Source organism: Stegostoma tigrinum, chromosome 20 (assembly GCF_030684315.1).
Source record: "Stegostoma tigrinum isolate sSteTig4 chromosome 20, sSteTig4.hap1, whole genome shotgun sequence".
Lineage (NCBI taxonomy): Eukaryota > Metazoa > Chordata > Chondrichthyes > Orectolobiformes > Stegostomatidae > Stegostoma > Stegostoma tigrinum.
In genome coordinates this window covers 58,066,209-58,094,054 of record NC_081373.1, presented here as the reverse complement: position 1 = coordinate 58,094,054, position 27,846 = coordinate 58,066,209, and the positions used below count along the sequence as shown (strand labels likewise).

Sequence of the window (27,846 nt, the reverse complement as noted above, 5' to 3'; positions counted from 1 at the left end):
GGTTTCTCTGGAGCAGGAAGACGTAAATATGTTTCAGATAATTTGGTCTGAAGGATGTATTTATGCCTGAACAGTGTAACCTACATGCTGCACATCCTACCTATCATTACAGAACTCTTGCTTTAAAGATGTAAGTGTCATGGGGCAAGATTAGAATAGGGTTTCTTGTTGGGCGGTTGTTTCTTAGATTTACTGTGTAATCCTGCTGTTGGTTGAAATTACTGTCTGGTTCTATTAGGTCATGCTGTTGGCAAGCCCTGGCATGGATGAACTCTTCCACAAGTCATGTGCACTTGCTGAAGACTCGCAGGAGATACGGGAAGGATACCAGCATCCTGCACGGCTCATAAAGGTAGTAGAATATTTAAGCCTGTAACAGTGATGTAATCGGTGGTTGAGTCATGGTTGATGATTTACATGCCCTTCTTGTCAAGTGTGGGTTGTTGGTAATACAGTATACAGTAGCCCATCATAACACCATCCTCATCTGCCACACCTAGACCCCATACTTGATTATTTTATGTGCATCTCATCCTATTGGTGGCTTTCATTATATTATGCCCACCTGGTGTTGGACTCAAGCTTACCCAGGTACCGTCAGGCATATAACATCCTTTCTCTTATTTTACGCTGAACTAGTTGGCAAGGTGAAACTTGTTTCAGAATAAACTTTGGTAGATCTCAATCTATCTTCAGATCTCAGTTCACTGCTTCCTTTCTGTTGCATTTGTTGAGGATTGTTCAGTCATCAGATTCATTAAAATGTATGTTTTCATAGTGGCCGAGATAACAAAATGTGAAGCTGGATGAACACAGCAGGCCAAGCAGCATCTTAGGAGCACAAAAGCTGATGTTTCGAGCCTAGACCCTTCATCAGAAAAGGGGGATGGGGAGAGGATTCTGAAATAAATAGGGAGAGGGGGGAGGCGGACCGAAGATAGATAGATGGATAGAGGACAGTATAGGTGGGGAGGAAGGGAGGGGATAGGTCAGGTCGGGGGGTCGGGGCGGGATGAGGTTAGTAGGTGGGAAATAGAGGCGCGGCTTGAGATGGGAGGAAGAGATAGGTGAAAGGAAGAACAAGTTAGGGAGGCAGGGATGAGCTGGGCTGGTTTTGGGATGCAGTGGAGGGGGAAGGGAGATTTTGAAGCTTGTGAAATCCCAAACCCCACCACTTCCTCTGTAACATTGACTGTATTGGCGCCGCCTCGTGCTCCCAGGAGGAGCTTGAACAGTTCATCCACTTCACCAACACCTTCCACCCCAACCTTGAGTTCACCTGGACCATCTCCAACACAGCCCTCACCTTCCTGGACCTCGCTGTCTCCATCTCAGGCAACCACCTAGAAACCAATGTCCATTTCAAGCCCACCATCTCCCACAGCTACCTAGAATACACCTCCTCACGCCCACCGTCCTGCAAAAATTCCATCCCCTATTCCTAATTCCTTCACCTCCACTGCATCTGCTCCCAGTATGAGGCATTCAACTCCCATATGTCCCAGATGTCCTTGTTCTTCAAGGACCGCAACATCCCCTCGCAGTGGTTGAAAATGCCCTGGACCGTGTCTCTCGCATTTCCCGCAACTCATCCCTCACACCCCACCTCTGCAATAAGCACCAAAAGAGAATCCCCCTAGACCTCGCATACCGCCCGACCAACCTCCGGATACAACGCATCTTCCTCCGAAACTTCCACTATCTACAATCTGACAAACCACTAAAGACATTTTTCTATCCCCACCCTTGTCTGCCTTCCCGAGAGACCACTCTCTCTGGGACTCCCTTGTCTGCTCCACATTCCCCTCCAACCCTATCACACCCGGCACTTTCCCCTGCAACCGCAGGAAGTGCGACACTTGCCCCCACACCACCTCCCTCACCCCCATCCCAGGCCCCGAGATGACTTTCCACATCAAGCAGATGTTGACCTGCACATCTGCCAGTGTGGTATACTGCATCCACGGTACCTGTAGTGGCTTCCTCTACATTGGGGAAACCAAGCGGAGGCTTGGGGACTGCTTTGCAGAACACCTCCTCTCGGTTTGCAATAAACAACTACACCTCCCAGTCATGAACCATTTTAACTCCCCTCCAATTCCTTAGACGACATGTCCATCATGGACCTCCTGCAGTGCCATAACAATGCCACCCGTAGGTTGCAGGAACAGCAACTCATATTCCGCTTGGGAACCCTGCAGCCCAATGATATCAAATGTGGATTTCACAAGCTTCAGAATCTCCCCTCCTCCCACTGCATCCCAAAACCAGCCCAGCTTGTCCCCACCTCCCTAACCTGTTCTTCTTCTCAGCTGTCCCCTCCTCCCACCTCAAGCCACACCTCCATTTCCTACCTACTAACCTCATCCCGCCTCCTTGACCTGTCCATCCTCCCTGGACTGACCTATCCCCTCCCTTCCTCCCCACCTATACTGTCCTCTCCACCTATCTTCTCTATCCATCTTCGATCTGCCTCTGCCTATTTATTACAGAATCCTCTCCTCATCCCCCTTTTCAGATGAAGGGTCTAGGCCTGAAATGTCAACTTTTGTGCTCCTGAGATGCTGCTTGGCCTGCTGTGTTCATCCAGCTCCACACTTTGTTATCTTGGATTCTCCAGCATCTGCAGTTCCCATTATCTCTTTTCATAGTGGCCACACTGTTTGAGGATAAGTACAACTTTGTCACAAGTCAGTCATTTATATGAAACAAAGTCTGTTTAAAACTGTATTCTGCAAAGAGCCAACATACACATGATACACTACATAGCTTCTCTGCTGAAGCCAGTTTCATCATTCCTTGGTCCTATGGATCAATGAAATGGCTTAGTTGCAACCCATGTTCTTCCATCTCCCCTTTCCATTTGTACTCTCATAAGCACATGTATGTCATTATCACTTTGTACAACCTTTCCACCTAAGTGTGACTCCTACCAATTTAGTTGGCGCCTGTACATGTATCCTATTGCCTGCCTTGGAGATTTGGTTCACTTACTGCCATTACTTTTCCTTCCCTGATTGGTGGATGACTTGTGCTCTCACTCTTGACTTGATTCACATAGCTGATTATCTAATTGTTGTACATAGTTCCTAATACAGTTTCCTACTAGTAGCGCCTCACTGCCAGTCAGTGTTCCTTTGGTAGTCATATAGCACATCATATCATTAATTCGAATGGGGTCAGTGTTGTCCGGAGGACCTCTCCCCATCCCTGTCCTGTTTCCACTGAATGATTCTTAAAATTCTATTCATTTGCTTCGTTCCTGCGGGTGTTATGGGACATGGAATCCTTGCGGGGAATGATTTTTGTGTGCCAGTATTTGGGCTGCTGTCTTAGCATAGAGTCTCGGGTGAGAAATATTTCTACCGACCGTGTAAATTGATCAGCTACTACTCAGCAGTATTTCTTGCCCTTTTGTTAGCAGGACTCCAGTAAAATACTTTTGCAGATTTTCCCAAAGGCCTTTCGGTCTTTGCTGATGGGCCATTTTACTTTGGTGTTTCAGGATTGTACCATCTGCTTGTTATGTATCACTGAAAATAGCGAGTATTGAGAAGATTTGTAGCTCAGGTTGAGGTTCTGGATGTGAATTTGCTCGCTGAGCTGGAAGGTTAGTTTTCAGACGTTTCGTCGCCACTCTAGGTAACATCATCAGTGAGCTTCCAACGAAGCGCTGCTGTTATGTCCTGCTTTCTGTTTATCTGTTTAGGTTTCCTTCGGTTGGTGATGTCATCTCCTGTTCTTTTTCTCAGAGGATGGTAGATTGGCTCCAGATCAATGTGTTTGTTGATGGAGTTCCGGTTGGAGTTGCAACACATCAAAACAGCAGCTAATGAACTTAAAAGACCCTGTACAGACAACAAGCAAAACGAACGTCATCTACAAAATACCTTGCAAGAACTGTGACAAACACTACATTGGACAAACAGGCAGAAAGCTAGCCACCAGGATACATGAACATCAACTAGCCACAAAACGACATGACCCACTGTGACTAGTATGCTTACAGATGAGGAAGGACAACACATCCATCCCAGGACAAGCCAAACAGAGACACGCACGAGAATTCCTAGAAGCATGGCATTCCGACCGGAACTCCATCAACAAACACATTGATTTGGAGCCAATCTACCATCCCCTGAGAAAAAGAACAGGAGATGACATCACCAACCCAAGGAAACCTAAACAGATAAATAGAAAGCGGGACATAACACCAGCGCTGCTTCGGAGACTCACTGATGATGTTACCTAGAGTGGTGACGAAACGTCTGAAAACTAACCTTCCAGCTCAGCGAGCAAACTCTCATCCATCACTGACAATGTTTGGACACATTCCTCCCCATTTACTCATCCTTTACTAATCCCCTGCGGTTTCTGGATTTTTTTATATATATAGGTTTATTTAGATACAGTCTGGCTGTATGACTGGTGAATGTTTCCTCCATACCCTTCTGCTCGAACTGCCTCTTCATCCATTGCTCTTGCTCCTCCATACCAGCTTTCACTGAATCTTTGTAATGTTCATTTCACATAGTTTCCACTGCATTAAGGGTACTGGGACTAGTTTCTTTCTCAGCCACTTGTCTGACTACCTCTTCCATTAGCGTACCTCCTCTTTGTTCCTCAATTTCCACCTTCTAATGAGCTTTTAATCATGGCCAGCTCTCCCAAGCATTGTGCTGCCTTCACAAGTCCACTCACTACATTTTTATGCCTTGTGTCCTCTTGCTGAGGTGACATATCCTCACTCAAAACTATCATGTTATCGTGTAGCTCCCAGAACCGTATTGGCTCTCTGTATAATTGTCAACTTTTATTTTCTCGTCACCAATTTCAAGGTTTCTGCCAGAGTAGTCAGCTGGGTCACTTGCGCGGAGATATTTTTCTTCAGCCCCTCTTTGGCTCCTGCTCTTCTATGCCATTAGCACTGTCCATCCAGTATTCGACTCTGTGTATTGCCATACTCCATACACATAAAAGATATAGTTGAGGTTTTCTAGGGGCTGTCTTGAGGCTGTTCCTTGTGTTTCTCCATCTGTTGCAGCCTCCAAATAAACAAACCTCCAGCAGGTACTCGTACCTCTTGCTATCTGACCTGATCTGACGTAAAGTATTAGAACTGCTTCCTGTGCAGCTGTTCTGCTGTCCAAGAAATATTTCATTTTCCCTATGTTCAGCAGAACTGCCAGTGTATGTCACACGCATTGCTGCCTGCTCTGATGTAGTTACCAGATTGTATACTTTCACTGCTGATGCTAAACAGTCTAATGTGGCTGCACAACTTGCCATACCCTGGTCTTGTGGGAGCTGTTGGGTGGAATAATAAGCTACTGGCTTCATGTCCCTGCCATACTCCTGTAACTCTACAGCATCATCAATAACAGGCCTGTAAATGACCAGGATATATTGGGCAATCTAAAGGTGGGAGCTGACGTCAAGGTGGTCTTTGGTCCAAAGTGGGCCTTATTCTGATTCCCACTCTACACTTTCTGTTGCCACTTCTCTGCCCTTTGTTGAACACTGTCTTGAATAATAATGCTGTCCAGCTCCTGCGATGCCTTCCAGTCATGGAAGGCCTCAACTGCTGATGGACACAAGCTATTGCCACTCCAAGGACAGCCAGTCATGGGAAACTACAGAAGAGAGCACGTAGTTGGGTCTAGTGATGTGATATTGACCAACTTGGCCAGACACATGAGCAGACTTCCAAACTTCCTCCTCCCACACTGGGTGATCATAGATCTGGAGGTGGGACTGAAATGTTATCCAAGGTGAGGAGCAGCCCTTCAAAACATTGAATAGTGACTTCAATATGAAAAAGAATCCATTTTATAGAGGAACATGTGTTAATGATTGCAACAACGTCAGCCAGATGGACCTCATTGAATATGAGTTCACTGATTGGGACTGTTATTAGTCTAATCAGGGAGTCCCAGCTGACAGATATAAGCAGAAATGTCAGGGGCCTGTTTATAGAACATACAAGATTACAGTGCAGTCCAGGCCCTCTGGCCCTCGATGGTCTCACAGGTCGGCGCAACAATCTGAAGCCCATCTAACCTACTCTATTCCGTTATCGTCCATATGTTTATCCAACGACCATTTAAATGCCCTTCAAGTTGTTGAGTTTACTTCTGTTGCAGGCTGGGCATCCCACGCCCTTACTACTCTCTGAGTAAAGAACCTACCTCTGACATCTGTCGTATATCTAGCACCCCTCAATTTAAAGCTATGTTCCCTGGTGCTAGCCATCAGCATCCGAGGAAAAAGGCTCTCACTGTCCACCTTTATCTAATCCTCTGATCGTCTTATATCTCTAAGTCACCTCTTAACCTTCTTCTCTGTAATGAAAACATCCTCAAGTCCCTCGGCCTTTCCTCAAGACCTTCCCTCCATACCAGGCAACATCCTGGTAAATCTCCCCTGCACCCTTTCCAATGCTTACACATTCTTCCTATAATGCAGCGACCAAAACTGTTCCCAATGCTCCAAGTGCTGCCGCACCAGAGCTTTGTACAGCTGCAGCATAATCTCATGGCTCCGAAGCTCAATCCCTCTGCCAATAAAACCTAACACACCGTACGCTGCCTTAACAATCCTATCAACCTCGGTGGCAACTTTCAGGGATCTGTGCACTTGGACACCGAGATCCCTCTGTCCACACTACCAAGAATCCTACCATTAGCCCAGTACTCTCTATTCCTGTTCACTCTAGGAGCTGGCTCCGAGCTAGCTGTACCTGTGTCATGTACTACGCACATGTAAATAAAGGGTGATTTGGTGTTGGGATACCAACCTTTGTGGAATTATTTCACATGGGCTTCTCAAGGCTGCAGAAAATACAGTCAGCATGGGAGTCCAGGGACTATCTTAAACATCTTATAGTTCAGGAGTATTGCACGCAATGTTTTTCATGCTATATATCGTCCAATGAGAAAGTGCCGACTACTACACAGAAAAAAGCCTCCCAATGGCAGAATAGAATGCCATGCTGTGTCTGGACAAATTGTTACATATTTTGAAAATCCATGAAATCAAATTAACTGGTAAATTCAAAGAAGTGGCACTTGAAGTGGCATTTTAACGAAAGTTGAATTGTCAAGGAAACGCTTTAATTTAAATTAAAGATGTTTCCAGGACTGCTGAGGTACTGTATTTTTGTAAAATGCTAGTTTTTGTTTGATTTTCGGAGGTTCCTTTTTCCTTCCTCTCAAACTCCTGACTTATACTTTGCAGATCGGGAATCAGGAAGTGATTAATTGCTGCTGGATTCAAAGCCTCTGACCTGCTCTGGTAGACATAAGACCATTAGAAATGGGAACAGGAATAGGCCATTCACCCCCTTGAGCCAGCTCCACCATTCAGTATGCTTATGGCTGATCTGATTCTCCATGTCCACTTCCTTGCCCTTTCCCCATAACTTATCTATTGCAGCTGTAAATGCACTCAGGAACCTGTCCCCATGGCTCTTTGAGGCAAGGAATTCCAAAGACTTGCAACCCTGTGAAAGAAGAAATACGTCCTCATCTCAGTCTTAAATTGGCACCCCTTTACTCTGAGATTGCACCTCCGAGCCCAAACCGTCCCATGAGGGGAAAAAATCATCTCCACATTTCCCCTGTCAAGCTCCTTCAGAAACTTGTACCTTCAATGAGATCACTTCTCATTCTTTTACACTCTAATGAGTATAATCTCAATCTGTTTAGCCTGTGCTCGTAAGGCAATCCAACCATCCTAGTGAATCTTCTCTGAACCACCTTCCATGAAATAATATATTTCTATAAATAAGGGGATGGAAACTGCTCTCAGCACTCCAGATGTGGTCTTACCAGCACCTTGTTCAGTTACATTAAGGTTTCCCTCCTGCTTGTACTCCAACCCTTTAAAAATAAGGGCCAAAGTTCCATTACCTGATGATTTGATGTCCCTGTATGCTAGTAGCTTTCTTTGTTTCAAACTCAAGTACCCTCAGTATTAAATGCATTTTCTGGTTAATGGTGTTATAAAGTGGGGGTTGACCCCTCCCTTCTGAGAATTAAAACCTAAACACCCAAAGAGGAGCACCTTGTTCTATAGTCTGCAATCGGAGTCTGAAAACTGATGTAACCTGCCTTTCAGCTACTTCTAGTCATTAAATAAAATGAATCCAGGACACTCATTTTGCAGTCAACAAGTAACAATTCATTTATCTAACTCTTAACATTGAACAAAATAACTAAACTATTAACAAACTGAATAAATGCCTTCTAACAACTAACTACTCCAGAATAAAATAAAGTTCTATGGTATGCTCTTCCAATAAATACAAGTCCCACATATATTTTAAAAAAATAGCGTTTAGTCTCTTGAAATTACTGCCAGGTTGTGTGTCTTCCAGAATGCTCTGTGCCTTCTCCGTCGAATGTTCTGTCAGTGCCTGCTTGCTGATTCTTTTGTCAGGAATATTAACTAAGTGTGCTGTTGGTACCTTTGATTTTTAGATGGTGCTTTCTCCAAGACCAAGAGGAGACTGAGAGTAGCAACGATTCCCTCTTGAGAGCTGTTAACTCTGACAGCTGGCAGTTATTTCTCATGTCATTGTCCACCTGGCCTCTTTTTTTTAAACCCTTGACGACATAATCAATTTCTTTCAATAAGTTTGGACCTTCATTTTAAATCTGACGGTTTTGACAATTAAATTAATAATAATTTGAAAACCAGCCCTGCTCATCCCCACCTCCCTAACCTGTCTGTCCCTCCTCCCATCTCAAGCCCCACCCCCATCTCCTACCTACCAGCCTCATCCCACCTCCTTGACCTGTCCATCCTCCCCTGGACTGGCCTATCCACACCCTAACTCCCCACCAACGCTCACCTTTATTGGCTCCATCTCAGCCTCTTTGTCCTGTCTGCCCCCTCTCCACCTATCTTCTCCTTTTATCTATCTTCCATCTGCCTCCCCCCACCCCCAATTTATTCAGAATCCCCATCCCCTCCCCCATTTCTGAAGAAGGGTCCAGACCCGAAACGTCAGCTTTCCTGCTCCTCTGATGATGTTTGGCCTGCTGTGTTCATCCAGTGCTACACCTTGTGATCTCAGATTCTCCAGCATCGGCAGTTCCCATTATCTCAGATTTAAAATTAGTTGGTTTTTGGAACCTAAGTGCTTGGTTCAAATTGATCGACTAAATTCAAAGCTTGTTGTCTCGGTAGCAACTACTGCTTGGCCTGCTACCTTGGGCTTCTGATAGAAATGGTTCAATGGGAAGGGCAATAAATGCAGCCTAGCCAGTGACGCCCTCTTCCCATGAATGAATATAGAAAAAAAGTTAAATTTAGGTGTTCTTTGTAAACCCACAAGCTTCCGGTTTTTAAAAGGATTACACAATATTTCTCTTCTCCTCCTCCTCCTCCTCCCCCACCACCACCACCACCGCCACCACCAATTTGCAAACACCAAATTCCAAGTCCCTGCCTCCCAATCCACATGTACTGGACACAACTTCGCAAGAAATTAATCCCCAGAATGTCGATTGTGAGACCCTATTGAATGTCAAGGGGTGACGGTCATTGCCCAGCATTGCTGTGGCGTGAATGTTACTCGCTGCACTTAGACATGGACTGCTTTAATATCTGAGGAGCTGTGAATGGTGCTGAACGTTGTGCAATCATCAGCAAACAACCCTACTTCTAACCTTATTATGGAGGGAAAAGTGTTGGATGCTGTAGTTGAAGATGTTTGGGTCTTGGGTGTTACCCTGAGGGACTTGTACTGAAATGCCCTAGATTTGAAATGACTGATCTCCAGAAACCACAAGCATATTCTTTTGTGTTGGGTATGGAGTATTTTTCCCCCCCAAGTTCCCAATGACTTTTGTTTTGCTATGGCTGTCTCTGTCAAATGCTGTTTCATCTTACTTTTGGAGTTCAGATCTTTTGCCTTTGCTTGGACCAACCCCGTCATGAGGTCAGAGCCTGAGCAATGCTGGCAGAACCTCTACTGAGCAGCAGTGAGCAGGTTATTGCAAAGCAAAAGCTTAATAACCCTGTTGATGACTCCTTCCATCACTTGACTGGTGATTGGTTGTAGGCTAAGGTGGCAGAAATTTTTCAGGTTAGATTTATCTTGTTTTTTACGTACAAGAAATATCCAGGCAGTTTTCCATATTGTTAGATAATGCTAGTAGCTGCATCTGAACAGCTTGACAAAGGGCACAGCAAGTTCTGCAGCACAGATCTTCATTATCATTGATGGAGTGTGGTCGGAACCTACAGCCTTTGTGAAATCGAGTCCTTCAGTTTAATGCATGACATTATGCGGAGTTGGCTAAAGGCTGGCCTCTGATGCTGAGGGTGTCAGAAGGCGGCTAGGATGGATCATCCATTTGGTACTTAGAGCTGAAGATCGCTGTGAAAGTGTTATATTTTGAATCGATATCCTGGGCTTTCCCTTCATTGAGCATGAGGATTTTAGTGGAGCAACCTCCTCCAGTGTGTTGTTTATTTGCCCAGCACCATTTATGGCAGAACAGCAGAGGTTAAATCACAGCTTCTGTTTGTGGAATGACTTGGTCCTGTCAATCACTTGTTTGCCTCACCAAAAGCTTCACCAGTTTGACACCTCATGTTTAGATCTGCCCTCTTACAGGATTGATTCTTTGGCTTGATGGCAGTGGTAGAGTAGGGGATATATAGGTTGTGTTGGAATATGATTCTGCTGCTGATAAGAGCCACAGTATATCAAGGCTTCTCATGAATTGTTGCATCTTGTTCAATTTGTCCCATTTAGCAGTGTGGTAGTACCGTACAATGCAATGGAGTGACATGTGACTTCTCCACTAGGTCTGTGCACCGTTTCTTGATGCTGTAATGGACGGATGCATCTGTGGCAGGCAGATTAGTGTGCATGTTGTCAAGATATTCCCACCTATTGGATGCCTCATCACCTGCCTCAGACCCTATCCAGAAGCTATGTCCTTTGGGATTTGACTAGCTCAGTCACTTGTGGTATACCAAGCCGCTTGTAGGTGATGGGCATTGGCATTCTGCACCCAGAACCCCAAGCTAATATTTGAATGGGTTCAAATCCCACCTGTATAGAATGAGCCTAAATTTATTAAGTGGTGGGCATCATGGGGAGACAATGGTGTGTTGGCGAGTGTCACTGGACTAGTAAACTAGTAGACCTGTGTTTGCACTGGTCAAAGGTTCAAATCCTAACATGGAAGCTAATGGAATTTAAATTCAGTTCATACATCTCTAAAAGCTTGCCTCTTTGAAGTAAAGGTGTCCATGAAGCACTCATTGGTTTCTTAAAAGCCCATCCAGTTCCCTGATGCTTGAGTGGAGGAAATTTGCTATCTTTACCTGGTCTGGTCCACAAGGGACTCCATTGAGGAAATCTCTTAATTGTAGTCTGAAATGGTCTAACTGATCGCTCAATTCAAGGGAAGTTGGGTGTAGCAGCAAGTGCTGGCCATGCAGGTGATACCGACATATCATGAAGGAGCGAAGTATAATAAACATTACATTCAGAAAGGATATTCCCCTGGTGGAGGTTCTGGAACCAGGGACTTAATGTTATGGACCAGACCAAATCGCCTCATTACTTTAAGAAGGTAGCCTCAGCCCTAAGTTCTTCTTTAAAGGCAAAATGTGAAGTGTCTGTTCCAGACACAACGTAACTGATCAAATTACCCAATGTTAAGCAAAACACAATTTATTTAAACACTGTAGTTCAAGTACAGCCAAAGAAAGAGGAATTTAGGATAACAACTCTATTGGAAAACTTAACTGAATAGTCAAAATAGTAACTATTTCTAATTAGCTGTTCCAATGTAGTAACATCCCATAAACACACCCCTTGGCAAAATGGAAAATCCAGACACAGATTCTCACATACATTTCTCCAATCCAGGAGGGGAAAAAAAATCCAGAAAATTCAGAGAGTAGCATCTGAGAGACATTCACTGAAGTTCCAGCACTTTTTGAGACCCCAATTATTTTGCTTGAAGCCAAACCTAAAAACTCAGATCTGAGAGAGCTGGCCACATCTATTCAGGCTGTTTAAGGCCTCCTAAGCTGTTTACTCTAATGTTTCTTGTTGACTGCTCAGCTCCTCTGCATTACAACCTCTCTTCAACAAAAACCAGAACAAAATGACAACCTCAAGTCAGAGCATCGCAACAATACCCTCAGAATAAAGAGTAGTTGACTTAGGACTGAAGCTAGGAGGAATAGCCTAATCATATTTTAATGTTTTACTGAGTGTGGTGAGTCCTTGGAATTTTTCACCCGAGAGAACTGTGGAAACTCTGAGATTGAGTAGGTTCAAGACATAAGTACATTGATTTCTAGATATTGATGAGGCTAAGAGAAGTAGAGATACCTTGATATCTAAGTCAGCAATAATCTAAAATGGTGAAGCAGGCTCAAGGGACCGAATGGCCGATTCCTGATCCAGATTCCAATGTGGATTGAGTGTGACTGTAGAATTTGACTAGACGAGAGCTTATAGGTCATTGCCTGGAAAGGTGATTAGACTGGACTTTTTTTAAAAAGAAAGCAGAGGCCTGATGGTCTACAGGAGAAGAATCTGAGTATATGCCAGAATGTTACTGTCTTAAAAATCAAGTCTTGATGAAGAAATAGGAGGCCATCACACATTCAGGCGGACGAGAGAAGGGCAGGAACGGTACTACCTGTGGGTTATCAAAGGTAGGTATTGCAGGTAGCATGTAAATAACCAGTGGGAAGTTACTTGTGAGTAAGGAAAACTGGAGCCAAAATACTAAAACAGATTTGCTTGGCCTGACTGCATAAAGATGTGGTTGACTTTTGCCAAACATGTCATAGACTGTCAGGTAATTGGAAAGCCTCTGGCAGTGATAAACCCAGAAGCCTTAATACCCATTCCTGCCTTTGAGAAACATTTTACAAGAATCCTAATTGATTGCATAGGACCACTGCCAAAAACAAAAAGTGAGAATCGGTGTTTGTTGACCATAACGAATGTGTCTTCTAGATTTATAGAGGCTGTTCCATTACACAGTATCATGGCTAAAATGATTGTGGAGCAGTTACTCAGATTTGTTACTAAATATGGACTACTCACACAGATATAGTCTAATCGAGTCAGATTTTGCATCAAAATTATTCAAGGGAGTAATGGATATCTTAGGAATAAAACAATTCAAATCCATTGCATACCATTCAGAAAATGCAGGGAGTACGAGAATGGTCGCATCAAACTTGGAAGACTGTTGAAGGCATATAGCAAGACTGTCCAGAGGATTGAGATAAAAGAATTCCATTTGTGTTTTTTGCAATTAAGATTGAATCTACCAAATTCTATCCATTTAAATTAGTTTTGAGGCATGCAGTGAGAAGACTACTGAAATTAATTAAGGAGAAGTTGGTGAGTCCAAAAACTACATACTTGGACAATGTGTCAGATTTTTAGGGTAAGATTAAATGGAGCGGGTGAGTTGGCTGGATAGCATTTGAAAGTAGGACAGTGCGTGATAAAGCAGACAGACAAGGAATCAAAAATCCTTAGTTTCGCTAGAGGTGACAGTGTTAGTGTTACTCCCAGTGGTAGGTGAACCTTTAAAGGTAAGGTATGGTGGTCCTTATCAAATCAAAAGGAAATTGATGAGGTGAATTATGAGATAAGAAAGAAATCTCACTGTGTGTTATGTGAATAGGCTCAAAAGGTTATTTCAATCATGAATTAGACCAAAGGGGCAATGGTTACAACACAATGAAGAACCAAGTTCAGGTGATTCTGAATTGGACATACCTCAAATTAACTTGGACAATGAGGAAGTTCTCAAAAATGGGGGTGAGTTATCTTCCAAAGGAAAATCCGAATGACCTGAGAGAGTTATTACAGTTATATGGAGATATGTGGGAATATGCTGGGAAGTACTAATCTGATTATGCATGTAGAAGATAAGGAACTGCTGTTTCAGTTAAGCAAAATCATTATAGACTCAACACTCTAAAAAAGTTGGCACAGGCTCAAAAAAGATTGAACACCTGCTCAGAGACAGTATAATCAAAGTGAGTAGCAGAGAATCAGCTCACCCACAGTAATGATGCCAAAACCTGATGATTATGTGTGGACTATTGCAAAGTCAGTGCAGTTACAAAATCTGATTCATACCTTATTCTACGGCTGGAAGACTGTATTGAGAAAGTGGGACAAGCAACTTATATTTCAAAGTTGGACTTACTCTGAGGATACTGGCCGGTAGCTTTATTTGAAGAGGTGAAGGAAATTTCGACCTTCATGATTCAGAGACCTACCAATAAAGTAATTTCAGGATTATCCAGCTGGGTGGTGTGCATTGCCAATGTGGTGATTTTTAGTTACACACAGAAGGAACGTTTAGAGTGTCTATATCAGAATTGTTCGATCAACTTCAGGAGGCGAGCTTGGTGATAAACCTGGCTAAGAGCGAGTTAACAAAAGCCCTAATCAAGTTTCTAGGCCTTGTCATGAGACATGGACAAACGGCCCCTCAGGATATGAACCAAAGGTTTTTGGGGACTTTCCCATACCATCGAAGAGGGAAGTACTATGATTCTTGAGACAGAGTTTTTTTTTGTCTGAAGTTCATACTGAGTTTTAGCAACTTGGTTGTTTGGGTCATCTTGTGTGTTACCCAGAGGAACTGATGCTGAAATCTCTTGGCTTTGAAATGACTGACCTCCAGAAACCACAAGCATATTCTTTTGTGTTGGAATCAGAGTGTTTTCTCCCAATTCCCAACGATTTTAGTTTTGCTATGACTGTCTCTGTCAGATGCTGTCTCATCTTACTTTTGGAGTTCAGATCATCTCCCCTGTCATGAGGTCAGAGCCTGAGCAATACTGGCAAAACCTCCACTAAACATCAGTGAGCAGGTTATTACAAAGCAAAAGCTAATAGCCCTGTTGATTCCTTCCATCACTTGATTGGTGATCAAGATTAGGCTGATGTGGCAGAAGTTTTTTGGGTTGGATTTATCCTGCATTTTACATGAAATATCCAAGCAGTTTTCCATATTGTCAGGTGATGCTAGTAGCTGTCTCTGAACACCTTGACTATGGGCACAGCAAGTTTTGCAGCACAGATCTTCAATATCATTGATGGAGTGTGGTCAGGACCTATGACCTTTGTGAAATCCACTGCCTTCAGTTCAATACTTGACATTATGTGGAGTTGGCTAAAGGCTGGCCTCTGATGCTGAGGATGTCAGAAGGAGGTTAGGATGGATCATCCATTTGCCACTTAGGGCTGAAGATTGCTGTGAAAGTGTTATATTTTGCATTGATGTCCTGGTCTTTCCCTTCGTTAAGCATGAGGATTTTAGTGGAGCCACCTCCTTCAGCACCATTCTCAACTGGATGTGGCAGACAGCAAGAGGTTTGAACTGATCTTTTGTTTGTTTGCTCCATTGACTGACTTGTGGTAGGAGTGCTGAAAATTCCAGTGGATGGTGGAATGTCAAGGTATTTGATAGCCTGAAAGCTGCGTTAACCATTGCCCAGTGTTAGCCATACTGAATTACTCAAAGCCCTTCCAGGTGGTTCTCAATGCCATTAATGTGGGTGTCAGTGTTTCATTCTTGCAAGTAGATAGAAATACCTATTAAGTATATTTCCAGAGAATTAAATAACCATTAACAAAAGTATTCCACAATTGATGAGACCTTGATGCTGGTGTTGGTGTTGCAATGTTTCAACATTTATATTGCCAGTAATGTGTCTGAGACAATTTTATATACCGATCATAACCTCTTCAAGTTTTTGGAAAAATTTAAAGATAAAAATACCAGACTGTTCAGATGGAGCTGTTTTTTGCAGCCATTCAATTTAAAAATTATATACGTGGCAGGAAAAGAGAATGTAATTGCCGACCCATTGTCACGTTGGCAGTCAGTGGTAGGGAAAACTGACTGAAATGGACTGTAGTTGCGATTGTTTGCACTCTGAGAGTCAATGTAATGTAAATGTGTTGTAGTGCACAAATAAAATAAGACTAAAAGTTTTTAAGAGTGAGGTCTTTGTATATTTAAGGGTGGAGGTGTGACAATGTTTGGCTTTAAGCAGTGTTTTTTTTCCCTGGTTTTTAATGAAGAAAAGTTAAGACAGAGGTACTGTCTGCTCAAAGCCAATAGAATAAACAGCTTGTGAGGGCCTTGGTGTTTTTTTTAGAAGTTGGAACAGTGGAAGCAGCCTGAATGGGTTTTCTGAATGCCTGAATCCCACAGAACCAGGATTTTTAGTTTTAGCTTTCTGCAGTTGCTGGGGCTTTGAAGCTGGATGCAGAAACTCTGTTCTCTGTTACAGCTAAAAGCTGGGGTCCTCTTCCTGTTGCTAGAATTGCATGTGAGACAATCTTTCACTGAATTTGCCTTTGAGTGTATATTTGTAAGATATTATATTTGACCAGTTACTACTTGGTAGTTAAGTATTCCATTATGATGTTAAGTTTTCCAATAGAGTCAGGTTATTCCAATTTCTTCTTCCTTTTGTTATTTAACAATTGTCTATGAATAGTGTGTTTTTTTTAATTCAGGACGAGTTTGACCAATGAATTGCATCTGGAACAATGAATTGCCTGATACCTTTAAAATAAGAAAAAGTTAGGGTCTCAGCTATCTTAATACATTTTCAGCGGGTTTGGTCTGATTCACTGTAGTCTGCCAACGAGTTTTCTGCGCACTTCAATGTACTACCCCAATTCCATGGGCTTTAATTTTACGCATTAATCTCTTATGTGGGACGTTGTTGAAAACCTTAGTCATGCAGCATGGAAGTAAACCCTTCAGTCCAACTCATCCATGCTGACCAAATTTCCCAAGTTAAATTAGTCCCCTTTGGCTGCGTTTGGCCATATCCCTCCAAACTTTTCTTATTCATGTATCTGCCCAAATGTCTCTTAAATGTTATAACGTACCTCTGTATAACAGAGTTTTGTAAATAAACATTGTCTCCCGATTTAAACTGACTTCGATGCCTGCTTCATCTTTACTTCTGAGGATCACCAATATTCAAACACTTTATTTCAGAGGTAGTAGGAACTGCAGATGCTGGAGAATCTGACATAACAAGGTGTAGAGCTGGATGAACGTAGTAGGTCAAGCAGCATCAGAGGAGCAGGAAGGCTGACATTTCGGGCCTAGACCTTTTTCTGAGAAGTCAGGTGATACATTAAAAAGTAGAACTTTGTAATCCCTAGATTACTATCAGCCATGTGTAAATTGGCATAGAATGAGGGAGATTAGAGAATGACTCAAAAACTGCGAAGAGTGAAGTGGAGTCTTGTTTGTGGGACGCTGACAGGAAGCGATTCCAAGCAGGTTTGTGAGAATGACGTTTGGATAGGTGGATTGTCATATGAGAATAGGTTGGACTGGCTGGGCTTGTTTCCACTGGAGTTTAGAATAGAGAGAGGTGACTTGACTGAAGCTTATGATATTATAAATGGTCTTGACAAGATGGATGCGGAAAAGATGCTTCGTCTTGAGTGTGCGTGAGATGAGTGGAAGCTGATTTAAAATTAGGCATCACCCTTTAAGGATAGAGATAAGATTAAATTCTTGTTAGGCAAAGGAATCAAACATCATGGGAGTAAATGGGAATGTGAGATTCAGAACGCCAATAAATATGATGTTATGAAGCAGGTTTGAAGTGCCAAATAACAGACTTCTACTTAAAATTTATATGTTAGTATGTTAATGTGTTATCTGATGTTGAGGTATTTGAGGAAGAAAGCTGTGCGGTGTATGTTTATGATGGGGTGCCCACCATCATGAGGATTTGGTGGGTTGCCTAGAAAGATGGTTGTGGAGCAATAGCAAAACATCTCATACCGCAGAATGGCAAGAGCACTGAGGAGAATCAAAGTGAATGCCTGAGAGCTGTGGCACACCTTCACATTTGGTCCTCAAAGATATGAAGAAAGCATCAGCTTCTTGTAAATGACGTAATTCTTGTGTGAAAATAAAAATAAGTAGGCAGTGACCCGGGGATCTTCGAGCTTAAGGAATGAGCATTTATCAGATGTAGTTTTATAATTTATACTTGCATTGTTCAATTCATAGTAAATGTTTCTGCGTAAAACGTGAGCCCTTCCAGGGTAACTCTTTTTCAGTTTACTGGAAGTTTAAATTTCTTTTTAAAAGTTCATGGTCTGCTTTGAAATAATAATTAGATTCAAATTTTGTTTACAAGGACTGGTTTAATTAATCGGTTTAAGGAGGTGTGATTTGATCAGGTAGAAGTTCAATTTATTGATAGCTGTTGATGCCTGGTGCACACACAGGCATGTGAGTCGCATTGAGAACTCAAACAAGTCACACAGGCCCAGTTGCCAGCAGTTGATGGTGTCAGTATGAGGAGGGAGAGGGGGAGGATGCTTGAGTACTAAACTGGCAGAAGTGAAGAGCAGCTCAGCAACAGAGTTTTTTTACTTTGCTTGGAACATTAGTGTCCCAGAGAGGTGAAATGGGATTGCTGGAATGGGGCTGATCTATGAAGGATGGAAGAAATCAGTTCAGGATGGCATGGGAGTTATAGGTTGACTTAAGAAGTATGGGTTGACATGGGATTGGCTAATTTGCAGGAATGGATTAGTTTAACTAGCATGACTATTGTTTGATCAGGCATATTATTCCGAAGGTATTCTTTGTGCAATAAATGAAGATTAATGAGATTTGAATCGGAAAGTTTTCAAAAAGCATGACCATTGTTTGGTTCCTCTTCATTTTTGCAAATCTTTTCTTATAAATGTATTATACATGAAGATTCATGAGATTTGAATGGGATGGTTATCAAAACATTGTAAGCTAAACTTAAAGAAAGCCTGTAAATGAATTCTGTATACAAGATGATAGTGTGTTTCCTCGTGAGTCTCCAAATAAACCACCATGCAAATGTAGAAACAAACAAAGAGAAGTTATGTTGTTGCAATGAAACTGGAATCTTAAACAAGGAGTCATGGGACTAGATTAGTTCTTGGAAACTATTTTCTACAATGATAGATCTGAAATTTATAGAAAGCAAGTTTTGGGGCGTAGTGTTTAATCCTTAACTTATTTAGCCAATCCCACGGAAAATTATCTTCTCAGCTCAGGAAGAAACAGTTCTTCTCTAGACTTCCTTATTCTATGATTGTAGACCAAGCACAAGGGCACACTCAGCAAAACGTCTTTGTATTCCTGTGCTTGTTTTTACACATGGGAAGTTTTGTGAAGTTTGCTTTAAGTGGGGAGTTTTGACTATGTTAAAGGTTTTGATAAAAAATAACAAATGCTGTTTTAAAGAAGCAATTGTTACATTAAAAAGTACTATTTTAACTGCAAATGTTAATTAGTTTGCTGGTTACAAACATAAGGGTATCTGTCACAATTTACACTTTATGCCGATGTACATTGTTTTTCTCTTGTAGTTCTTGGTTGGAATGAAAGGCAAAGATGAAGCCATGGCCATTGGTGGACACTGGTCTCCCTCTCTGGATGGACCTAATCCTGAGACTGACCCTTCAGTATTGATCAGGACTGCTATCCGATGTTGTAAGGCCCTGACGAGCATTGATTTGAGTGGTTGCACCCAGTGGTAAGTAATTATCCAGCAATACGGCAGAGCCTTTCAGTATAACACTAAGATTCTACTTTCTGTTCTGTTAAATTTATATGATTTGAGCCTTAACTGTTTGAGCTGTTGTTTTCTTGCCTAGCAGCCAACCGCTTTCCAGGTAAAATAAATGACGTCGTTCTGCTAATTCTGCACTTAGGGCACCTGTTATGTGACAATGCATGTCTCATATAGTGAAATGTCATTATTTCATAAGAATGACATTGGAGAGACATTAAGCACTTTCAATATAATTCATTGTTCTGAATGTGTACTCAATAAATATGTTTAAATGTTGTAAATCTGTGTAACTATTTCATGCCTATGTGTGATATGCCTTGAAGAAAAGTCATGCGTGGAGAGGATGTCGCCACTGGGATGAATAATTATTGTTCAATTGATAATAGAATTGTTTTCCATTTTCTTATGGAAATTAATTCTCAGTGATGCCATGCAAGTTCTTCTGAACTGTACAGCCAGTGTCATTTAACTGTAAGGCATTAAAGCAGTGAGTTATTATACAAGGTCTTTAATTTATTTTTGTTTTGCTTTTCACTGCATCTACCTGGATAAACTTGTTACTATCCAATCTTTGGTAATGATGGAACTTTCATTATTATGACTGAACAATGTGAATTGTTTATTCACCTGCCTGATGCGTACAGTTGCAGTTAAGTGACATTGAACAGTGTATATGACGCATTTCTCTAGCTTGATATCCTGCGAGACATTTAGGGTCTATGTGATGTCTGATAGAATTTTCCTTTCCAATACACTTCTTCCCTTGCAACAGGTACCGTTTTGCAGAGATCCGTTATCATCGCCCCGAGGAGCACCATAAGGGGCGGACGGTTCCAGCCCATGTGGAGACCGTGGTTATATTTCTGCCGGATGTTTGGCATTGCCTTCCCACCCGTTCAGAGTGGGAAGCGCTCTCCCGTGGATACAAGCAGCAGCTGGTTGAGAAGCTCCAAGCTGAACACAAGGAGGCTGATGGAGAACAGGCACTGAACGCTAATCCTTTTCCATTTCCGCTTCTCACAGGCACAGGGACACCCACAAAAAAAGTGCATCACATACATACAGATCAAGTAACGGGCTCTTTTTATGAGCAGTGCATACATTTGAGAAGACATAGATGCAAAGCTACAGTAACTGGTAACATAGCTCCCAGCTTAGAGTCCCAGCCTGCTTTCTTTCATAATTCGGTCTCATGGAATGAATAATCTTCAAAATTCCTCAAGAAATGAATCAAAACTCACACATTTGGAATTTTAAACTTCTTTTCCCTCAAATGGTAGTTACTTATGTTCATATTTCACTGTTTCATACCTGAGAAGAAAACCAGTTTCTGCTGGAAGCTTGTCACCAGTTGTTGAGTTGGCAGGTGTTGTTAGCTGTTTACAGAAATTTCTACTTTCCAAATTTTCCATATCCCCTTTCTCTTGCTTTCTTTTAACTCTAGTATGTTCCTCTACCTACACAACCATTGGATATGTACAAACCTTTCAAAGATATTTGATTTGCAGGTCAGTTGGTTGAGCCACAGTTTCGTGCAGTGTGGGGTGTGTGGAGCAGACTCTTTGATAGTGGATATGTCTGGGGGGCTTGTACTTATTGAGAGGGAATGAGAACACACACTGTTTGGCCGCCAGGGACCAACAGTGTCTGCAGCCCTTGAGTCCTTTTGTTTGATGTCATTGATCACCTTTTTGTGTTCCACAGATCTGGCTTTGATTGGCTGATGAGTGGCATGTGATCAGTTACAGTGTGTATGTGTGTGTATGTGTTTATATAGGAGTGAACTGTTCTATTCAGTAACATTGAGGAGGAGTCAATCTGAGGGGCAGTTGTGACCTTTGCTACTTGCACGGATCGGCAACTCTTGTTTCAAAAAATGAGTGAATACATTTTCCAGGCATTCTCCAAAATTTGCTGATTATTCCTGTTTATTATATTTGAACAGGAAGAGGAGGAGAAGGATGATGGGGATAGCAAAGAAATTTCTACACCTACGCACTGGTCAAAGCTAGATCCAAAGACGATGAAAGTAAGCAATGTCTTTTTAATTTGTGCTAAAGACAAAATTACTTCAAATTCTAAGCTGTCAGGTGTCTGTGTGTGTAAATCAGGGTGCACTGTTGCACTAAGCTTGACAAACAGATGTGGTGTTAATTATAGCCAAATTTTCAGTGGAGAGTTGACTCTTCATCTCATTGTACCTGGGCTTGGGGGACAGAAGTACTAATTTCTTCTTTGTTTTTAAATGAGTCCAAGCAGCCTTGATACTCTTGCCTGAAAAGATGTGCTTCAGTCTTTTACCCCGGTATTCCTCCCTTGTGTGACAGGCATAAGGCAGGGAACTGACTCAGAGTCTAATTTCTTTAACTGTTTAAGTACTAATACTTAATATAAAACATACCTTCGTTGCTGTATTAACTACTTAACCAACTTCAACTTTAATTCAGGGATAGTAGGATCTGCCGATGCTAGAGAATCTGAGATTACGCTCTTGAAGCTGCATGAGCACAACAGGCCAAGCAGCATCAGAGGAGCAGGAAAGTTTGATGTTTTGGTTCGGGAGGAAGGGTCTCAACCTGAAACGTCAAACTTTCCTGCTCTTCTGTTGTTGCTTAGCCTCCTGTGTTCATCCAGCTTCACACAGTGTTATCTCAACTTTAATTCACTTCATTTAATTTCACTTTGCCTTAGCTTTACTTAATCCACATTTAACCCTAAATCTTACATAATAAAGTGTGAAGCTGGATGAAAACAGCAGGCCAAGCAGCATCTCAGGAGCACAAAAGCTGACGTTTCGGGCCTGGACCACCTTCAGAGCTCTGATGAAGGGTCTAGGCCCGAAACATCAGCTTTTGTGCTCCTGAGATGCTGCTTGGCCTGCTGTGTTCATCCAGCTTCACACTTTATTATCTTGGATTCTCCAGCATCTGCAGTTTCCATTATCTCTGAAACAGTTTTAACCCTAAATCTTACTTTGCTTTCCATGCAAGCCTAGCTTCATGGTTCTTTGTCTTCTCTGAAAGTAGCTTCAGGGCACATGCTTTTTCCAATGTGGTCTGGAGGCTTCTTTGAGAAAAATCTTTGTTTTGTTAATTTACAGTCAGTTCTGATATGCAATAGTTCCATTCTCGTGCAATTTTGCATTATAAAAAAACCATGCGATAGTCATGCCATTTAAAGTAATGGGGCCAGAATCTGATTTTAACCAATACAGGTAAACAAAGTTTGCGTTCTACAAATAGTGGTCGAAACTCTTCAATCGCCTTAAAGCCAATTCACGTTGAAGAAACATGCATGACATCAGAATTGACTATCTGAAAATGTGCTCCAATCCAGGAAGTTCTCTGGCATTCAGCCAATGAATTGATCAAAACCTGATCATGTTGTTTGATCCAAGTCAATGGAATTTACTGGTAAACAGCCCCCAAATGATTATTCAAAGCCGTTAACAGTGACATGCCATTCCATACGAGGTAGCAGTGGTGCCAGCAGGTTAGAGATCACCATGACACTTGCCTTACTTGGTCACCATAGGAAACTGAAGTCTCAGCAGGCCCTGGCTGCAGGAATTTAAAAATCTCATCCTTGACAATGGATTCCAGAATTTTACCAACTACCAAGGTTAGGCTAATTGGCCTATAATTTTCCATCTTTGGCCTTGATCCTTTCTTGAACAAGGGACTTACAACAGCAATTTTCCAATCATCTGGGACTTTCCCTGACTCCAGTGACTTTTGAAAGATCACAACCAAAGCCTCCGCTATTTCCTCAGCCACCTCCCTCAGAACTCTGCGATGTAGCCCATCGGGGCCAGGAAATTTATCAATTTTTAGACCCTTCAGCTTTTCTAGCACTTTCTCTTTTGTAATGCCTACCATACTCAACTTTGCCCCCGACTCTCCCTAATTGTTGACATACTACTCATGTCTTCCACTGTGAAGACTGACGCAAAGTACTTATTAAGCTCTTCAGCTATTTCCTTATCTCCCATCACTAGCCTTCCAGCATCAGTTTGGAGCGGCCCAATATCTACTTTTGCCTGTTGTTTGTTTCTAATGTATTGAAAGAAGCTTTTACTATGATTTCTAATATTACTAGCTAGCCTACCTTCATATTTGATCTTCTCCTTCCTTATTGCTCCCTTTGTTATCCTCTGTCTGTTTTTGTAGCCTTCCCAATCTTCTGATTGACCAGTGCTCTTGGCCAATTTATAGGCTGTCTCTTTTTCTTTTTGATATATTTCCTGACTTCCTTTGTCAGCCATGGCTGTCTCATCCCACCCCAGATAATCTTTCTTTTCTTTGGGATGAATCTCTGTACTGTGTCCTCAGTTACACCCAGAAACTCCTGCCATTGCTGGTCTACTGTCTTCCCCACTAGACTCTGCTTCCAGTCGATTTTCGTCAGTTCCTCTCTCATGCCCCTGTAATTACCTTTATTTAACTGGAATACCATGACATCCGATTTTGCCTTCTTTCTTTCAAACTACAGACTGAACTCTACTACGAGATAGCGAGGCGAGGAACAGGGAGCAGGCGCAGCTTAACACGTGGCTATGCAGCTGGTGTAGGAGGCAGGGCTTCAGATATGTAGATAATTGGGATGCTTTCTGGGGAAGGTGGGACCTGTACAAGAAGGACGGGTTGCATCTGAACTGGAAGGGGACCAATGTCCTGGGTGGAAGGTTTGCTCGAGTAGTTTGAGAGGGTTTAAACTAGTATGGCAGGGGGGTGGGAACCTGAGCTGTATACCGGAGGTGAGAGTTGATGCAGGTGAGGCAGTAGCAAGAGGTAGACCAGCTAGTGGGAAGGATTTTCCTGGGAAGGATCCAAGGGATCAGTTAAAGTGTGTTTGCTTCAACGCAAGGAGTATCAGGAATAAAAGTGATGAACTTAGAGCATGGATCAGTACCTGGTGCTACGATGTTGTGGCCATAACAGAGACATGGGTTTCTCATGGGCAGGAATGGTTGCTGGATGTTCCAGGGTTTAGAACATTTAAAAGAATAGGGAGGGGAGAAAAAGAGGAGGGGGTGTAGCACTACTAATGAGAGAGGGTATCGCAGCTACAGAAGCTTCCATTGTCGAGGAAGATCTGCCTACTGAGTCAGTGTGGGTGGAAATTAGGAACAGCAAGGGAATAGTCACCTCGTTAGGGGTTTACTACAGGCCCCCCAATAGCAGCAGGGAGATTGAAGAAAGCATAGGTGGATAGATTTTGGAAAAGTGTGGATGCAGTAGGGTTGTTGTAATGGGTGACTTTACCTTTCCTAATATTGATTGGAACCTCCTTCGAGCAGAAGATTTGAATGGAGCTGTTTTTGTAAGGTGTGTTCAGGAGGGTTTCCTAACGCAGTACATTGACAGGCTGACGAGGCGAGAGTCCATTCTAGACTTGGTGCTCGGAAACGAGCGGGGGCAGGTATCGGATCTTGTGGTGGGAGAACGTTTTGGTGATAGTGACCATAACTGCCTCACATTCTACATAGCTATGGAGAAGGAGAGGATTAGGCAAAATGGGAGGATATTTAATTGGGGAAGAGGAAACTATGACGCGATTAGACATGAGTTAGGAAGCATGGACTGGGAGCAATTGTTCCATGGTAAGGGCACTATAGACATGTGGAGACTGTTGTTGCGAGTGATGAGTAAATATGTCCCTCTGAGACAGGCAAGAAGGGGTAAGATTAAGGAACTTTGGATGACGAGAGCGGTGGAGCTTGTTGTGAAAATGAAGAAGGTAGCTTACATAAGGTGGAGGAAGCTAGGGTCAAGTTCAGCTAGAGAGGATTACACGCAGGCAAGGAAGGAGCTCAAAAAAGGTCCGAGGAGAGCCAGGAGGGGGCACGAGAAAGGCTTGGCAGAACGAATTAGGGAAAACACAAAGGCATTTTACACTTCCGTGAGGAATAAGAGAATGATCAAAGAAAGAGTAGGGCCGATCAGGGATAGCATAGGGAACTTGTGTGTGGAGTCTGAGGAGGTAGGGGAAGCCCTAAATGAGTTTTTTTGCTTCTGTCTTCACAAAAGAAACGAACTTTGTAGTGAATGAAACCTTTGAAGAGCAGGTGTGGATGCTGGAATGGATAGAGATAGAGGAAGCTGATGTGCTGAAAATTTTGTCAAACATTAAGATTGACAAGTCGCCAGGCCCGGACCAGATTTTTCCTCTGCTGCTTTGGGACGCGAGAAAAGCAATTGCTTCGCCACTTGCGAGGATCTTTGCGTCCTCGGTCTCCACTGGAGTCGTACCTGAGGACTGGAGAGAGGCAAATGTAATTCCTCTCTTCAAGAAAGGAAATAGGGAAATCCCCGGCAATTACAGACCAGTAAGTCTCACGTCTGTCGTCTGCAAGGTGTTAGAAAGGATTCTGAGGGATAGGATTTATGACCATCTGGAAGAGCATGGCTTGATCAAATGCAGTCAACACGGCTTTGTGAGGCGCAGGTCATGCCTCACAAACCTTATCGAGTTCTTTGAGGATGTGACTAGAAAAGTTGATGAGGGTCGAGCTGTGGATGTGGTGTAGATGGACTTCAGTAAGGCATTTGATAAGGTTCCCCATGGTAGGCTCATTCAGAAGGTCAGGAGGAATGGGATACAGGGGAACTTAGCTGTCTGGATACAGAATTGGCTGGCGAACAGAAGGCAGTGAGTGGTAGTAGAAGGAAAATATTCTGCCTGGAAGTCAGTGGTGAGTGGGGTTCCACAGGCTCTGTCCTTGGGCCTCTACTGTTTGTAATTTTTATTAATGACTTGGACGAGGGGATTGAAGGATGGGCCAGCAAGTTTGCAGATGACGCAAAGGTTGGAGGTGTCGTTGACAGTATCGAGGGCTGTTGTAGGCTGCAGCGGGACATTGACAGGATGCAGAGATGGGCTGAGAGGTGGCAGATGGAGTTCGACCTGGATAAATGCGAGGTGATGCATTTTGGAAGGTCGAATTTGAAAGCTGAGTACAGGATTAAGGATAGGATTCTTGGCAGTGTGGAGGAACAGAGGGATCTTGATGTGCAGGTACATAGATCTCTTAAAATGGCCACCCAAGTGGACAGGGTTGTTAAGAAAGCATATGGTGTTTTGGCTTTCATTAACAGGGGGATTGAGTTTAAGAGTCATGAGATCTTGTTGCAGCTCTATAAAACTTTGGTTAGACCACACTTGGAAGACTGCGTCGAGTTCTGGTCGCCGTATTATAGGAAAGATGTGGATGCTTTGGAGAGGGTTCAGAGGAGGTTTACCAGGATACTGCCTGGACTGGAGGGCTTATCTTATGAAGAGATGTTGACTGAGCTCGGTCTCTTTTCATTGGAGAAAAGGAGGAGGAGAGGGGACCTAATTGAGGTATACAAGATAATGAGAGGCATAGATAGAGTTGATAGCCAGAGACTATTTCCCAGGGCAGAAATGGCTGACACGAGGGATCATAGTTTTAAGCTGGTTGGAGGAAAGTATAGAGGGGATGTCAGAGGCGGGTTCTTTACGCAGAGAGTTGTGAGAGCATGGAATGCGTTGCCAGCAGCAGTTGTGGAAGCAAGGTAATTGGGGTCATTTAAGAGACTGCTGGACATGCATATGGTCACAGAAATTTGAGGGTGCATACATGAGGATCAATGGTCGGCACAACATCGTGGGCTGAAGGGCCTGTTCTGTGCTGTACTGTTCTATGTTCTATATTATGATCGCTGCCTCCTAAGTGTTCCCTTACTTTAAGGTCTTTTATAACGTCTGACTCATTACATAGCACTAACTCCCGAATAGTCTGCTCCCTTGTGGGCTCCATCACAAGCTGTTTAAAAGCAAATAAGCAAAGCCAAAATGAAAATAGACTGATAAGCAATATAAAAGGAAATTCTAAAGTCTTCTATATGAATAGCGAAAGGCTAGTAAAAGGAGGATTAATTGGATCAAATTAGGGACCAAGAGCAGCATTTACACTTTGAGGAAGAAGGCATTTGTCTTTACCAAGGCAGAAGATGCTATTCAAGCCATTACAAAATAGGGGAGTATTCAGTTACTTGAATGATTTAACCTTGAAAAGAAGCTGGCATTGGTTGGTGTGCCTGTTGTTAAAGGTAGCAAGACACTGGACCAGATCAGATGCGACCGAAGATTATGAAGGAAATGAAAATGGAAATTACAGAGATACTGGCAATAGCTTTTCAGTCATCTTTGGACTAAGGTGTTGCAAAAATATTTGAGAATTGAAAATCTTGTGCT

At 42.7% G+C, this 27,846-nt stretch overlaps 1 protein-coding gene across 2 annotated transcripts in view; it reads left to right on the top strand.

Moving 5' to 3' along the window:
• The window catches only part of ccar1 (cell division cycle and apoptosis regulator 1), a 108,802-nt gene that overhangs the window by 34,953 nt on the left and 46,003 nt on the right, over positions 1-27,846 (top strand). For both annotated transcript variants that reach the window (XM_048551264.2, XM_048551263.1), the window contains exons 12-15: positions 239-352; positions 19,421-19,587; positions 20,399-20,609; positions 21,572-21,655. In XM_048551264.2, the coding sequence (XP_048407221.1) occupies positions 239-352; positions 19,421-19,587; positions 20,399-20,609; positions 21,572-21,655 (576 nt within the window). The remainder of the gene's footprint in view (positions 1-238; positions 353-19,420; positions 19,588-20,398; positions 20,610-21,571; positions 21,656-27,846) is intronic.